General features: G+C 46.4%; 1 protein-coding gene across 1 annotated transcript; it reads right to left on the reverse strand.

Moving 5' to 3' along the window:
- Positions 1 to 1,522: 1,522 nt before the first annotated feature.
- LOC149350021 (salivary anticoagulant protein P23-like) lies at positions 1,523 to 4,366 on the reverse strand. The gene is made up of 3 exons (XM_089576840.1): positions 4,000 to 4,366; positions 3,492 to 3,536; positions 1,523 to 2,344 (listed from the first exon to the last, which is right to left on the reverse strand). Exons 1-3 carry the CDS (start codon positions 4,055 to 4,057, stop codon positions 1,734 to 1,736), a joined length of 714 nt encoding a protein of 237 aa, XP_089432966.1. The 5' UTR covers positions 4,058 to 4,366; the 3' UTR covers positions 1,523 to 1,733.
- Positions 4,367 to 15,466: the final 11,100 nt, after the last annotated feature.

Raw genomic sequence — 15,466 nt, forward strand, 5'->3', positions numbered from 1 at the left:
GCCTCTCGAGACGTGCCTTCTACCCCGGTTAGTCTCAGGCCCACGACCTCGACGCAGACTTAGATGGTCTGCACCTTCTTTGTAGATGGCGTTCACTTGTACATATCTGTCAGTATTGTTTCTCGTCCGTTTTTTTTTCTCGACCTGTCATCTGGGCGGGGGACCCCTGTAGCGCCATCGCAAAGGAAGACGAAGCGGTGGGCTCGCGCAGAGCAGAAAGCTTGGGACCTTGGGCTCAGCCGGACGCTGCCGCCGCTGCTCCGCCATTCGCTACATCGGCAAGTCTTCTAATAAATGTGGCTGCCGTCGTCTCCTTGACGACATCCACAAGCTGTTTATGTTGGAGATTCGTTTGAGGCTGGGCTATAGCAAAAATGCTATGATCTACAAGTGTTGTTCAGCTTTGGCACATTTTAGAAGGTACTCGTTGTGCCCACTCTCTACCAAGAGCGAAAACAACGAAGAGAGATGAGGGCAGTTCCCAGCCAATAACACAGTGGCTATTTTGCTTTCAAACACCCCACAAACACGCCATATCCACCATACTAACTTCCGGCGCACTTTATGCTGGCACTCCAGAAGGTGTGTACAATGTCATGCTCATCAGGAGCGTGCTGCCTACCAGCGAGGGCTGGTGTGTATAAGCCTGAGGTACGCGCGATGAGCCTCCTAAGAGGCAACATACGAAATCCATTCACGACGAAACCGGATTCGTCGAGGCAGTCATACGTACTAACGGATCGTCGACTCATCGGCGCTTTCACTTCGCCCATTTTCACTCGACGAATCAGCTACGCAAGGGTGACAGCCAATGGGAAGCGGTTGCGATAACTTACCATACAAAAGCATTGCGTCCACGCAAACAAACCTTCGAATGACGCTCGTACTCTACGGTTGGCACTACATTATTGCGGGATAACTGCCGGCTAGCTAGATATTGGTATGCTGCACACGGTTATCGTAGAGCTCGACAGAGCAGCGGTTGTAGGTGCTTTGTTCCCAGATGTTACTGAAACGTACACCAGCCTGCGTAAAGATTCCATTTTCATCAAGTGGCCCTGTTTCGTTGTTTGAGCAGCATAAGCGCACATGTCAATCAATTTGCGCAACAGTCGTCGCTTCGCACTCAATTACACTCGGAGCATTACAGTGAACTTGCCTTGCAAGGCGGCAGAACCCTACTTACCCGGATGTGCACCCACGTTGGATGCCGTGGCCGCCCCACAAAGCGTGGGGGTGTGCAAGCGCTTCACAAGAAATAAAACGCCCGCTCATCGGCTAACTAAGCTGCTAATGACGACTGTATGGGAGCATACCTGCAGCTGCGTATAGGTGTATCGTTACTCTTCGTGACGGTACATCCCTTCTACGCCTCTGACTTCAAGTTCAGCACATCGCATAAATAGCGTGATGCTGCGCTGACAGACTAGTGCAATAGTCTGACCTACCTTTAATGCGAATGTTGTGATCGAGACGACTTCCTCTCCTCAGGTAGGCTACAATAAGGAAATCCAACCTTAACTCAGGCCAGACATGGCTTTATTGTTCCTGCATGCAGATGAAATCGCGTCGTTTCCGTGATACCTATTTCAACGTGCGCCATCTGCGTTCCATGAGCGAGAGTGAGATTACATTTCGGGTTCTTGCTGCAGCGCTGCACTTTGCGATGTAATAACAGCGTCGTATTCTGTTTTTCAGAGTGCTCGTCGCTGTCAGAGGGCGGGGCTATCGCATCAGGGCTTGGGGATGGGCTCGCGCGAAAGCGACCTGTCCAGTGCCACCTTATAGCTGCTGTAGAAGGTGCTGTAGACGACGCCGGCTATGTTGGCGCGGTAGCCGTCGTTGATGGTTCGCAGGTAGGGATTGAGCGGTCCGAGTCCCGACCACTTGGTGTCCAGGTCTCCGAGGCCCGTGATCTGGAAGGAGCGCAGCACGGCCGCCTTGCCCGGCGCCGCAGTGGCCTCCATATGCGCGTAGCAGGTGCCGACGCGCGACTCGACGCTCACGCTGACTTCGGGCGCCACACCGTACTTGACGCGCGCGTCGTACACGATGTCCAGGTCGTCGATGAGCAGGTTGCAGGTGACGGTGATGTTGCCGTTGCGCCAGCCGGGCGCCGAGCAGTCGCCGAAGCGGTTGACGCGCGAGAGGCCGCGCAGCGTGCCGTTCACGAACCTGGCGTGACCCTTGACGGGGATGCCCAAGATGCTGTCTTTGAAGTCTGTCTCGAAGGGCGGCAGGTGGAATGGATCCAGATCCAGGAAGCGCACCTGCGCTATCATGTCCGTCAGCAGGATGCGGTCCATGTAGAAGTTGGATTCCTTCGGGTTCCGCACGTACACATCTGCGAGTGATAGAGCGTCAGCGACGTGCGCTTTTTAGCATGGGCGCGACTCGCGCTCGTCTCCTGTGCCATAGTAATAGTTAATGTACACTTTATTAAATAATTATATTAATCAACTATGAAGGCTAGCGTACTGTTATTTACAGCAATTAATGCGAAATCTGTGCATAGCAAGAACCAAGAATAAATTAAGACAATGATAAGCTCTAAGTTAAGAAAAAACGAGCGAATATTCTTGTAATAATAGCTTCCTCAGGAGATGTATTAAAGTCGTTAAAGGGCAACGGCACCACTTTTTGAGAATTTCATTATATTCAGGGATTCAAATAAATATAGGCTCTAGGTAAAGCATTCCAAGCTTTTTTGCACTAGCGTTTAAAATGGTGACGTAATGAACGATTGAATTTTGCTCTTCTCCTCAAAGCACCAGAGCAGTGCGGAGAAGTTTAGTGTGACGTCACGGAAGGTATGATTTCAAATTACCGCTGCCGTCAGCCAGCCACACCCTGCCGTGTCTCGCTGGATGCGTCAAACAACGTTCGGCAGGCTTTGGCTTCGATGGCGTTGGTTTTTTTCCTTCAAAGCAGGCGTTTATGGGTTGGAAATGTACCGATACCTTCGATGACGCCATCATGCGTCCCCGCTTGGCGTTGTGCGCTGCGTAGAAACTTGAAAGACGTCGAGATTTTAATTGGCGAATACGTCAACATTTCAAATGCTACCCTAAAAAGACTTCGCATACTTTACCTGCAAATTTCACACATTCGACGCTTTTAAGCTCGTCGATTTCTAAAATGTATGCAGTTGCCCTTTAACTGTAGGCGTGCTGTGTACTGCGCCAATGTTACTGGACTGCTGCTTACCCGTCGTTCTGAATATTGCACTGACAGCATGACATAATTCAATACAGCAGGTCTTCCAATAGGGAAGACGCCTAAACAGCCCTGAATATACTTATGCATTGAAGAACGTACAGTGCATAATCAAAAATTATTCTCAGTTAACGTCGTACGGAAAAAAAAACTTCAACGAATGCAGCAGCCACATACAGAACAACTGAGAACATAATTTTTTGACTGTGGTGTCATGATGGAACCGACGTATAACAATGCTTAACCTTAGTGCACTACGAACAAAAGTGGCATACTCTGATTCGCTGGCATTGACGGATTTCCGGTCAGCTGCGCTAGCACTGAAAAAGAAGAGACACACAGAACAGATTTAGTTCCATCTTCCATGAATACAATTTAAGCCTATCTTTCTGCTATATAAAAAACACTCTATGGCCATAGAAGATAATGGGGAGCACATCTTTGCAGAGTTATCACCAAGGTGAGTAGTCCCTTTCTCCGAAAAATCCCACCTCGACGAGGCTTTTTAGGTAAACTAGGCCTAAATATGGCCTTCAAGAGGAAAAAAGCTAGAGGGGACACTCAAGCTTCGCCTTAAGGGTATGACGCAATAGCGCAAATGGGTTAATGCCCATGTATGCCGAACCGGTGGTCCTCTGCTTTGCATTCATAGATCCCCGGGAGCCCTTATACAACGTCTGTTTCTACGTGCGAGGAAAAATTTCCTTCTTCTGTCTAAAACCTTGCAGTGAGTTCTCTGGCAGGCGGCAAACAAATGTATTGCTCATAAAGAGACATGCTTACGCAGCCGGGATGACGTGCAGAACGCCAGAAGAGTCCACAGGAGGCTTGCCTGGCACATCGTGCACTACTCACGAGCAGCACTGCGCGTCTCTGCGAGCTGCCGACTGACGAAAGACGCAGCCTTCCTGTCGCGGCCGCAGGAAGGATCGAGTTGTCCGTCGGCGTCCGGTGTCAGCATGCTGCGCGAGCCGCCAGTCCATTCCGCGGATCCCATTGTGCGCCGCATGAGGAGCCTGTGGCATCCGTCCAGAGGGCAAGAGCACGCGGACTCCTGGCTGGGGGCTTCCCCCAACAACCCCGCTCATTTCGGCACCAAGGGCGGAGTCGTTAGCAGGCATTCCTGTCGAGCAGGCAGCCGAGAAACGCGAGAAAAGAGGAGCTTCTCCCCGCATACTCCACAAGAGTAATGGAGTCCCGACTCAGAGCCAAGAAACATTCTAGTCAACAGATAGTCGCGCCTGTCCGCTCTGGGCGGTGAGCGATGTCCTGGTCTTATAGATTCTCCATGTCTCTATGCATTTTTTTTTGACATTTTTCGGAGGAAAGATGTGTGGCTTCCCATGGAAAATTTTTCGCTGATCCACCCACAGATAATTCGCTCTCTGTAAATACTTTTCTCCTCCTTCTCGCGCCCTCCTCCTTAGCACCCTCTCCATCAGAAGCCTCAGCACAAGAATATTTCCGTTAAATGATAAAGCGCTATATGGATAACAGCCCTAAAATTAGAGAAGCCCTCTCCATAAAAAAAATTAGAAACCTGAGAGTGGTACAAAGATTTCAAAGTAAAAGAAAACCTATTGCTGCAACAGCCCATTCGACAAGAAGCGGATCCACTAAATATAATTTGCGGTTTTAAAAGAATCATAGGGCAAATATTAATTCAGGGGGGCAGCTTCCCAAGAAACCCTGCATCATATGTAAGAATGAGGCGAGGTAAAATAATATTGAGGATGAGCTTGCTAGAGGTCAACACGACACGAGATAAAACGGAATCAGGAGGATATTTCGTCATCAAAATATTATATTAGGCAACAGATTCCGGGAAAAAAAAGGAATCCCGAAATGCACACTTTCTTCCTAGCAAGCGGAATTGTAAAAGCAGTCAGGCAACTGCAGAAGTACTGCATTCTGGTAGCGGAGGAGTTCAGCACGCAATGGTAGAAACCTAGAGAACGTCATGAGCTACCTTGGGGTTTCTCTACTTAACGATGCCACGGTAAATACCAGAGCGGCACTAGCGCTAAAAGGTACATCGACATAATATACGAGGCCAGGGAATATATCGTAAAAACAATGCGAAACTACAGGGTAGCAATCATTTTATCTTGGCAATGAAGCTAGCAATAAATAAGCGTTATCACACGGACAAAACCTCAGATAAAACGAAGGTTACTGGACAGGGCAATATGTCAGCCGAACTCCTTCGAAAAGACCCACAGCTTCGAAGACTTGAACATATTGGTAGGAAGTACCAAACCAGCAAACAATAGCAACACCAGCGTAGCTAACAATGGGATGAAAATCACTTCCATATGTGTATGTATGTATGTATGTATGTATGTATGTATGTATGTATGTATGTATGTACGTACGTATGTACGTGTATATATATATATATATATATATATATATATATATATATATATATATATATATATATATATATATATATATATATATATATATATATATATATATATATATATATAGGCGAGAACGTTAATACAGCGGCCTGTCTGACCAATTAACGTTCGCCTGAGGGAACATCTTAACTCACTATGAGACACCAGATACTCTCATCTTAAAGATCACTGCCGCGATTGTGGGAAGGAAAATGATGAAAGGAAACAGAAAAAGTGCCGCCCTTTGGTCACAAAAACTAAAATTTTGTTTAGACACCGGGATAAATTGACCAGGGAGATTATGGAAGCTTATTTCATAAGGAAGAAAGAATCACAGTGTATCAGCCAGCCTTCTTTGGCATTAGTTGACAAAGAAGTATCGTTTTTAGATAATTCATGACTTGTCTCATTTCGGTTCTCAGGGGTGCCTTTGTTCGGAGTTCACCACGTGGCATATTGTGCGATTGGTGATCTTGATTCCGCTAGACCAATGCTCGTTGCTCTGTTTGTTCACGTGATTATGATGTATATATGATTTCTTTTTTCAATAAAAAATTCAGTTTCGAGTCAGCGCTCGTCTTCGTGTCCTCTTGCTTCGTCTGTCGTCTTGTTCGCGCTGTTCCCTCCCACGATGACTTGATCTTCATCGACGCCATAGCTACGCGCTTGGCAGTCACGTCCACCGCTGCGCTGGCTGTTGCTCGGCCGCTCCTCCTCGCCGGTTGTGGCATGTGATGTGTCACGTGATTCGCTCTTGGGCTTGGCAGTCACGACCGCTGCTGCGCCGACTGCCGCTCTGGACGCTCGCTCTTACAGTTGTGGCACGTGATGCATCATATGATTTGCTCTCGCTGAAACAATTAGCTCTCGCTGAAGACTTGAAAATATAAAGTTGAACCAAAGCTAGACCATCTCTAATCGTGCTTAACAGAGCTTTCGCTCTGTATGTCCTGGCTCATCTGAGTTGAGCCACAGCCACTTCACGTGTGTTTCGGCAGATATTTAATCTCTAACGAGATCATTAAATGCACAAAATAATGAAAATAATTATATTTGTTCGAGGTTCTCCCTTACGTAACAGTGATGAAATATTTGGTTGGTGCCAAGCACAATCTTTGCTAAACATGCCGTCTGATAATCTTGTTTGCCAGCCCTTTCAAGCGCAATTTCTTGTTCCCATCGAAAACAAATATTGCTTCACCTAAATAGTATATTCAGGCTTCAAGGAAGATAATTTGTTAGTTTTCAAGTGCGAAAAGCCACTGGTTATTTTTTACACGGGTGTGCAAAATTTCATTCAAGGTATTATGACATGTGAACAGCAACAAAAAATGCAAGAATTTGTCAAGCAAACACCCGAAAAATCGTGGGGTCAATTTCTCTATTGAAAGTGCACATAACGCTTAACGTCTCCTTTCTCATGAATTAAGATAACGTTAGAGTTCTTTCAAGCTTCTGGTATGCTCGAGGTCATAGGCATTGCGTATACAGGATGGCTAGTTTTTCTAGCACAATCTCCCCTCCATATCCTTCAAGAGATCTGCTGTTACCTGATCTTCACCAGCTGTTCTCCCCCTTTGCATTGTTCCTAAGGCTTTATTTACTTCTCTCGTTACTGGCGAATTGTCCCATTGCTGTGCGCTACTACCTCTCTCATTCACCTTCTGATTTGTTTGGCTACTGTGTAGATTTGTGTAGAACTCTTCGGCTACTTTAACTATCTTATCCATATTGCTAATGACATCGCCCTCTTTGCCTCCTATCGCATCCATTTGGTTTTTACCTATGCCAAGTCTCGTCCTTACTGCTTTTAGGTTACCTCCGTTCTTTAGAGCATGCTCGATTTTCTCCACATTAAACTTTCTTATGTCGGCTAACTTGCGCTTATTTATTATCTTTGATAGCTCTGCCGGTTCTATTCTGTCCGTAGGGTTAGACGCTTTCAAGCTTTGGCGTTTCTTAATCAGATTTTTCGTCTCCTAAGACATCTTGCCGGTATCCTGTCGAACCATCCTAACGCCTACTTCTACTGCGCCCTCCGTACTGATAGCTTTGAGAGTATCGTTCATTATTTGAATATCAAGATTGTATTCCTGAGTTAGAGCCGAATATCTATTCTGCAGCTCTATCCTGAATTCCTCTACTTTCCCTCTTTCCGCTAACTTGCTAATGAGTTTCCGCTTCACTTATTTCTTCCATTCCCTCTTCAGGTCTCAGCGAATTCGAGACCGTGCATCATTTCGTGGTCGCTACAACGCACCTTTCCGAGCTCCTCCACATCATTTTCGATACCAGGGTGAACAGAGAATGAAGTCTATTTCATTTTTAGACTCACTTAGGACTCTTCCACGTCCACTTCCTCTTCTTTCTTTTCCGGAAGAAGGTATTCATGATCTGTAAAATATTTCTCTCCGCGAACTCTACAAATAACTCTCCCCTTCTATTCCTGGAGCATATAACATAGTCGCCTACCGCCTGGTCTCCAGCCTGCTTCTTGCCTACCTTCGCACTGGAGTGGCCCATTAGCACAGTGTACTGTGATTTTACTTGGTTCATTGCCGATTCCTCTATGTTGCCAGCTATATCCTTACTGATGAGGAATTCCACACCTAATTTTTGTCTGTCCGCTAATCAACGATAGCACATCACGTGCCCGCCCTTTAGTACTGTATACGCCTCATCTGTCCTAACCTAAGCCCTATGACATCCCATTTAGTACCCGCTAGTTCCTCGATCAACACAGCCTCACTGGATAAGGTTCTAGCGTTAAACGTTGCCAGCTTCAGTTTCCAATGGCGGCCTGTCTGGACTTGAAAATTACAGATCGATCAGCTTACTGTCCGTTGCATACAAGGTATTTACTAAGAGAACGGGACACAGCGCCACTCACAACTAGTTTATTTTGCAGAACCCACCTACATATATACACTCAGCCAGCGCCTGCGCAAGGAGCAAATTTACGCATCAATTTGTACATGATAACGAACGGTCAAAAAACTTTTTTTCCGCCTGATACAGAGATACAGATGCTTCGCTGACACACAAACTGCTTTTCTTACTGACATAAAACGCTTCAATCAGTTCTCCGGCTTTGATATTGCAGCTTCTGGCAAGGATCCGCACTGCTGAGAAGCATGGCTCACAAGAGCGTGAAAGGCAGGATCTGATATGTTTCGGCAAATTTGGGCCCTCTTTATTTTGTTCTACGTTTTGTTCATGTTCCCCGATTCGCTCATTAACGCAGTGCCCTGCTTGTCCTATATAGGAACGACCGCACGAGAGGGGAATTTTATAAACAACCCCTTCGGCACATCTCATGAAAGGTCGCCCATGCTTGGTACCACAGCCTCTTTCTTGTTCTTTGCCCTCCAAGACGGTCCTCGTAATCTCAGGCTTTCCGCATTTTTTTGAAGCAGTTGACTGGCTACCCTACATTGTTAATTAAAAGACTAGCGCATAAAACTACGACAAAGACAGAGAAGGAGACAGGACGAGTGCTATGACGCACCAACTAGCCCAGCTTTCCGCCTTGATTACCCTACATTACAAGGATTACTAAGCCGAGTATCATTGTAATTAATTTATTAATGTCATTGTGGCTTGTGGACGTTACTTCCTGGTTTACTCAGCATGTTTTTGTTAACTTCTGTGCGTGAAACCAGGCAAAGAGAAAAGAGGTTGTTGCACTTGCTTGTAGCCATCGGGAAACTATAGTAGCTTTTGTATCACCTTGCGCGAGCATGCGATTCCTTTAATGAGAGGAAAGCAACTCAGAATGATGTGCTCCTTGAAGAACTGAACTCCTTATTTATGTTACTAAAGCGGAAGCTCTAAAAGGAATCACTCTTTCTGACACCTTTCTCCGCGGCCATAAAAGGCATCCGCAAGGAATTCAAGGAAGGGTCCGCACGAACTCCCGTTACACTTTCACCGCTGTTACTGCATCCTTTGGAACTCCATGTTTTCTTGTTTCAATTCGCATGATGCCGTGTTACCCACAAACGACGACCAACATGCTTACACGTTCGGTGTGGTGCCGGAATCTATAACCTACAGTTCCGTTTGCTCGGGGCTTAACGGCATGACGGATCTGCCCTAATTCGTTCGCACCAAATTTGTAAGAATTGGAGCAAGTAATCTCGGTACACCTGATTCCCTCTTAAGTTTTCCACGTTGACACAGATGGAATCGAGCATTTGGAACAGGCCTTCTCAATATTACTGTCTCGGCTGACATCTCAAGTGGTCCCCGTTGACGTCACTAAACTGCCGCTGCAGGGGACACATTGAACCAACGCCGCATAACCTTCCTGGAATTGTCTGAGATTCTTTGTGTCGGTGCTAAGAAACGCTCATTACATACAGCCAGCATTTTTCTTACCAGTTCCTTGAACCGCTGTACGTGCTGAGAATTGACGAGGTTCGCGCACCGTCTACAGTGCAGTGGATTCGTGGAACGGGTAGGCTGGACGTCACTCGCCGTCATGCCATGGCCGTGTGTCTACAACTAACTTCCTAAGTTGTAAATAATATCCTTGATTCGTTTTTTCTACATTACATACCCTGCTATCACCGCAGTTGTATACAGGCGCCCTTCGTCTCCGGCCTAAGGTGGCTCACGCAATGTGGCCTTTGAATTTGCAAGGGCGCGTAAATGTATTTAAACACTATTCGCTTACTAATTTAGGCGCACGCTTAGCAAAAGATCATCGATGAGTCTGTATCGCGACTGACGATTCGCGAAGTTCCCTGTGTAGCGAAAGCGGGAAAAATCGTTCTGATTGCACGAAAGCGATAACTGCGCAAAGGTCCTTTACTCATTGCACGTATTTCTCATTACTTCGGCTTGAAGTTGAAACCGCGACATTTATCGATGTTTCGAAAATTTCCCGAACATGACTCCTGTAAGAATTAGCCGTAATTATAGGAGCCTAGATCTAGAAAAATGTAGCCGTCACGTGCAACTTGTAGCGCCTTTGTCTCGTTTTCCTGCTAACGTATTTTCCTTTTTGAGGCAGGGTCCTTCCCTCCGTGCGTACCGTTTCAAAAGGGGCGCAGCCGGCTGCTATTGCGGCGAAAGACAACTTAGGCAAGTGCACTATGTTGGTGTTAAAACAAGGGCTAAGTATTCAGATGAACTTTACACGTTTAAATAAGTAGTATTCCCCCAAGAATACTGAAGCCTGATAACAAAATTAGCAGCATCACTTTTCCGTCCTTTCGCCTGCTAATAATGCTGCGGAAGTGCTTTCGAGCGTCAGCCTGCCAGGCTGCGGTACGCGCTTAATAATTTTATAGTAGAGCGGTAGTTTAGTTTCCCCTGTTAATGGTCGTAATGAATATCAGCCCAAATTGTGTAACAGGTTGCACACCGCAATACGAATAAAATAACTTTAAGACATGGCGGAACGATTTAGAGTGGGATGCACATTTTACTTTCCGCGCGTATATGCCCTGAACCCATCTTGGATCGAACGCAAACTCCGAACGCACAGGATTAGCTTGTGGCGCAAGCAAATTCAAGGCTACTTAGAATCACCGAAAATGTAAACGTCGTCACTTTTTACCAGCAGCGATGACAGCTCGCTGCTATCGTCGGGTAGTGCGTTTATACTAATCCGCAAGAATGTGCGAATAAAATTTATGGGCGGTGCGCTGGAAAAAAAAAAGGAACATGAAGTAGCCACCTTTTGCCTGCAGAAAAAGGAAATCTCCTTCGATGTTGCTGCACTTGTGATAGCAGGCGGCAATATTAGATCTAACCTGCGGCTCTTTGCACAGGTATATGGAATGTTCGTTAGGTGTGATAGGTGAAAAACACGAACGGTGGCTCCGGTTGTTGCCTCACACAAATACGTCGACAGCCCAGAAGTTTCCTTCACCACGGGTAATCGCCTAACTCGAAAGCAATAAAAGAAAGGATGCGCGAAAGCTTTTGGGGCAAGGACGCTAAGAAGGCCAACGCGCAGACAGCGCGACGCAGAGCAGTTATTCCTTGAAGCGCTCGGGGGACTGGCGCAACTCTACCGCTGGGACGTGTCGCAAATGTAAATCCGTCGTAAACAGGATTCCTGCGCCGCAACGTAAGGGAAGCATGACGGCGTCGGGGAATTCGAGCATCCACCAGCAGCAAATGGAAACGAGAGGTTCTCGCTCAAAGTGAGATTAAATGCCTCCGGGGACATTTTAAAATGGTTATTTTAAAAGTGCAGGAGGACGAGCAAGGTCATTGTTACGTATACGTATGGTCTCTGTGATAATTAAATGACAACGACTGCTCAAATAGCATGAATAGACTTTTGAAATGGTAGCAGCAATACAGAAATCCTCAAAGGATTGTTCGAACAGAAAGAAAGATAGAAAGAAAGAAAGAAAGAAAGAAAGGAAGAAAGAAAGAGAGAGAGAGAGAAAGAAAGAAAGAAAGAAAGAAAGAAAGAAAGAAAGAAAGAGAGAAAGAGAGAAAGAGAGAAAGAGAGAAAGAAAGAAAGAAAGAAAGAAAGAAAGAAAGAAGGAAAGAAAGAAAGAAAGAAAGAAAGAAAGAAAGAAAGAAGAAGAAAGAAAGAAAGAAAGAAAGAAAGAAAGAAAGAAAGAAAGAAAGAAAGAAAGAAAGAAAGAAAGAAAGAAAGAAAGAAAGAAAGAAAGAAAGAAAGAAAGAAAGAAAGAAAGAAAGAAAGAAAGAAAGATCGACGCGCTGTCATGGTCGCCGCAGGTGGCAAATGTGACAGGTTCCGAAAATCTGATGCCACGAAGGTTTCCCCAAATGTCCGGCGGATTTCGATTTGCAGCATAGAGAGCAGTCACGTAACATGTTCCAGCGAAACATGGCTACTTCCAATGGAAAGCAACGATAAAGGTTTAATGAGGGGTCGGCAAAACCGGCGACGTGCCAAACAGCATCGCCGGTCCCTAGCGTCGTGTGCGTGGCACGTTTCGCCCCCCCTTGAAGGCAGCTAAACTCAAAATACGTGTGCGTTCCATCCTTTCGCCACGCGCAGGTTTGTCGCGGACTTTGGAAACATCCAACCGCAAAGCGAGTGTCATGTCAGCGCTTCTCTTTTTCCTACGAAGGCGCCAAGCACGCACACTAGGCCGTTAATGTACTGACGTCGCAAATACATCCACAAGGTTTTGTGTAAACAAGATAGTGGTTGCAGCCAAAAACGTCGAATATGTTCAACGCTCTCAGCCACCGAACTGGTAGAAGTGATCGACTAATCCACCGTCTCGCTGGTGGCACAAAAAATCTGCATTACCGTCGCGTTACATATTGCGCTAAAAGTCACGACGTCACGTATGGTACAATGTACAGGCCATGTCAAGGGGGGCAGTTTTCGTAAATAACTTTGCGTATGGCTGTCCCATATAAAAATTGCCGACGATTACGTTACTTCCTCATGCGAAATTTGAGCGCAGCTCATCAGCTGTTTCAGCTTTTCGATAGACTGAGGCAAAAAATTGTAGCAAGACATGTATGTACAATTACAGACAACTTGCGATTTTTCACACATATCCCTTTTTCAAGAAACACTCCACTAAGAGTTCTTGAGCTCTGTGGTCGGAGAAATAGATATATGCTTGACTTGCTGCACCAATGCCTGGTTCTCAAAGACGAAGTCTATGCAAGTATTTCGAGAGGTCGTCACAGCCATGGGAGGCGTTGTTACGAGCGAGAGGAACGGGATGTTCTTCCACATAAGTGGTAAGAAATTCCTGTTTGTGTTCATATGTACATCAAAGTCCCCATCCACCCTGCCACCCTGGCAGGTGGCAGAGTATGGTTGATGGCGAGAGTTCGCTCACCGTTGCCAGCGCTAACGCATACGGCTAGCCCACATATCTCTCATCACCTCACGTAACTATAAGCGCGATTCAGGCGTCCGCTGACCCAGGGAGCCAGTTATGCGCACTTCCTTTCCTTAAAATGATCGGAGTGTAAAACGTTCTCGACGCCAACGCCAATGAACAGAGTGAACGCCGACGGCCTGTGGCTTCAGCGCCGCATTTCTGGCACAACGTTGTCAATGCCAAGGCATGGCAGCCACATCTGTCACTACCACCACCTAGCTTAAAGCCCGATTGAGGTGTCCACTGTTCCAAGAGGGCAGTTATGCGCCTTCCCTCTGGTTCATGTGTCAACCGAGATGTGTGAGACAGATAGTGCGCCATTTCCTTTCCTGAAAAACCAATTTACCCATTTTGCCCTCTGCTTTCCAAGCTCCCGCTCCATTGGTTTCGCAGCTTTAAGTGAGACTAAGGTGTCCACTGCTGGTTACAACGGACAACGGCGACGGACGACGGCGACGGACAACGGCGACGCCGCTAAACGCAGAAACGGGCGCCAAAGAGCTACGCTCTAAAAAATCCTTGGCACGTGGCCAGCAATGTTACATTTGAAGCGAAGTGCGCAGTGAGCGTGCTATGGGAGTTTTCTGAATATCCTAAACATTAATTTAACCATATATTACAACCTATTTCGATACTCTTGGAGCTAAAGGACGTCTATGCGTATGTGTGCATGCCTCAGATGTCAAAAAGCTAATTCTGATGTGCGTTCAATTTTTGTTTTCGTTTTATTCCGAGTTTTTACACTTGATTGTCTGTTAGGAGTGCCCACCGTACATGCATTTTTGTGTTGATATGAACTATTTTTTTCTTCTATTCAAGCATTCCAAGGTGCACGTTTGCTACGTGTTGTGGTGTTTGTATTCGCATAAACAAAATAATAACAGTTAGCAGTAGAACCAGACATTAGCATCCTTTTCAGTATATCAGAGAAAATCTATTAGCTTTCAAACTGTGATGCTTGCAGGTAAGCTGTGCTATAAGTGAACAGGGGCAAATGCAGAGAGCGAGATTATGGAATACGTACGGCACAGATTCTGTTTACCGTTTTCGTGGGCCAAAAGAGGAACGAAGGAAATGAAAGGTGCGCGCGTGAGTTTGCATTTTGCACTGGTCACTCAGTAAGCCCCTGTTAGATTGGTTATGCCACGAAAATGGTCCTCAGGACGGATTTCCTTCCGGCGAGGTGCACAGAAGCAACTGAAAGTAAACTTGACACGGCGCTGTGGTTTACGAGGTCTGTTAGAAAAGTATCCGACCTTTGGCCGAAGAAAAAAAAAACTGGCATAGCTGGAGCCTTGGAATCCTAATCACCTTCAAAGTAGTCTCTTTGGGACTCCCCACACTTCTCCCAGCGGTGCTGCCATTGTTGGAAGTATTCCGAAAAGGCCCCTTTAGGAAATCAGTTTAGCTCAGCTGTCGTGGCAGCTATAATGTCCTCTCTTGTCTGAAATCGCGCTCCTTTCAATGGCTTCTTGATTTTGGGAAACAGCCAGAAGTCGTAGGGGGACATATCAGGAGAGTAAGGAGTCTGTTGAACTACAGGAGTCTGGTTTTTCGCCAAAAAAGTCTGAATCAAGTGCGAGGAATGTGCAGGAGCATTCTCGTGATGGATCCGCCACTTTCCTGTTGACCTCAACTCCGGTCTCTTGCGCCGCACAGCATCACGTAGGCGACGGAGGACATCCCTATAGTACTCCTTGGTCATTGTCTGACTCTGTGGGGTGCGTACTCGTGGTGTGGCACACAGAGGGAGTAAAAAAAGCAGTCAGCATCACTTTCACATTGCTGCGCACTTGACGGGCCTTCTTTATCCTTGGTGACGTGGAATGCTTCCACTGTGACGACTGGGATATGGTTTCCGGGTCGTATCCGTGCACCCAAGACTCGTCACCAGTGATTATGGTGTTGATAACGTCGGGGTCACTGTTTGTGGAATCCAGCATGTCCTGTGAGACTTCAACACGAAGCTGCTTTTGCTCCACCGTGAGCAGCTTCGGCACG

This window comes from Amblyomma mixtum, chromosome 3 (assembly GCF_055824585.1).
Source record: "Amblyomma mixtum isolate Tamu chromosome 3, ASM5582458v1, whole genome shotgun sequence".
NCBI classification, from domain to species: Eukaryota; Metazoa; Arthropoda; class Arachnida; order Ixodida; family Ixodidae; genus Amblyomma; species Amblyomma mixtum.

What these genes read in the sequence shown, in the direction of transcription:
- LOC149350021 (XM_089576840.1), bottom strand. Translation starts at nt 4,057, where the DNA reads ATGTGCCAGGCAAGCCTCCTGTGGACTCTTCTGGCGTTCTGCACGTCA. An exon ending in CTGCACGTCATCCCGGCTGC is followed by an intron (nt 3,537 to 3,999) that starts GTAAGCATGTCT and finishes CTTCTTTTTCAG; the next exon opens with TGCTAGCGCAGCTGACCGGA. An exon ending in GTCAATGCCAGCGAATCAGA is followed by an intron (nt 2,345 to 3,491) that starts GTATGCCACTTT and finishes TATCACTCGCAG; the next exon opens with ATGTGTACGTGCGGAACCCG.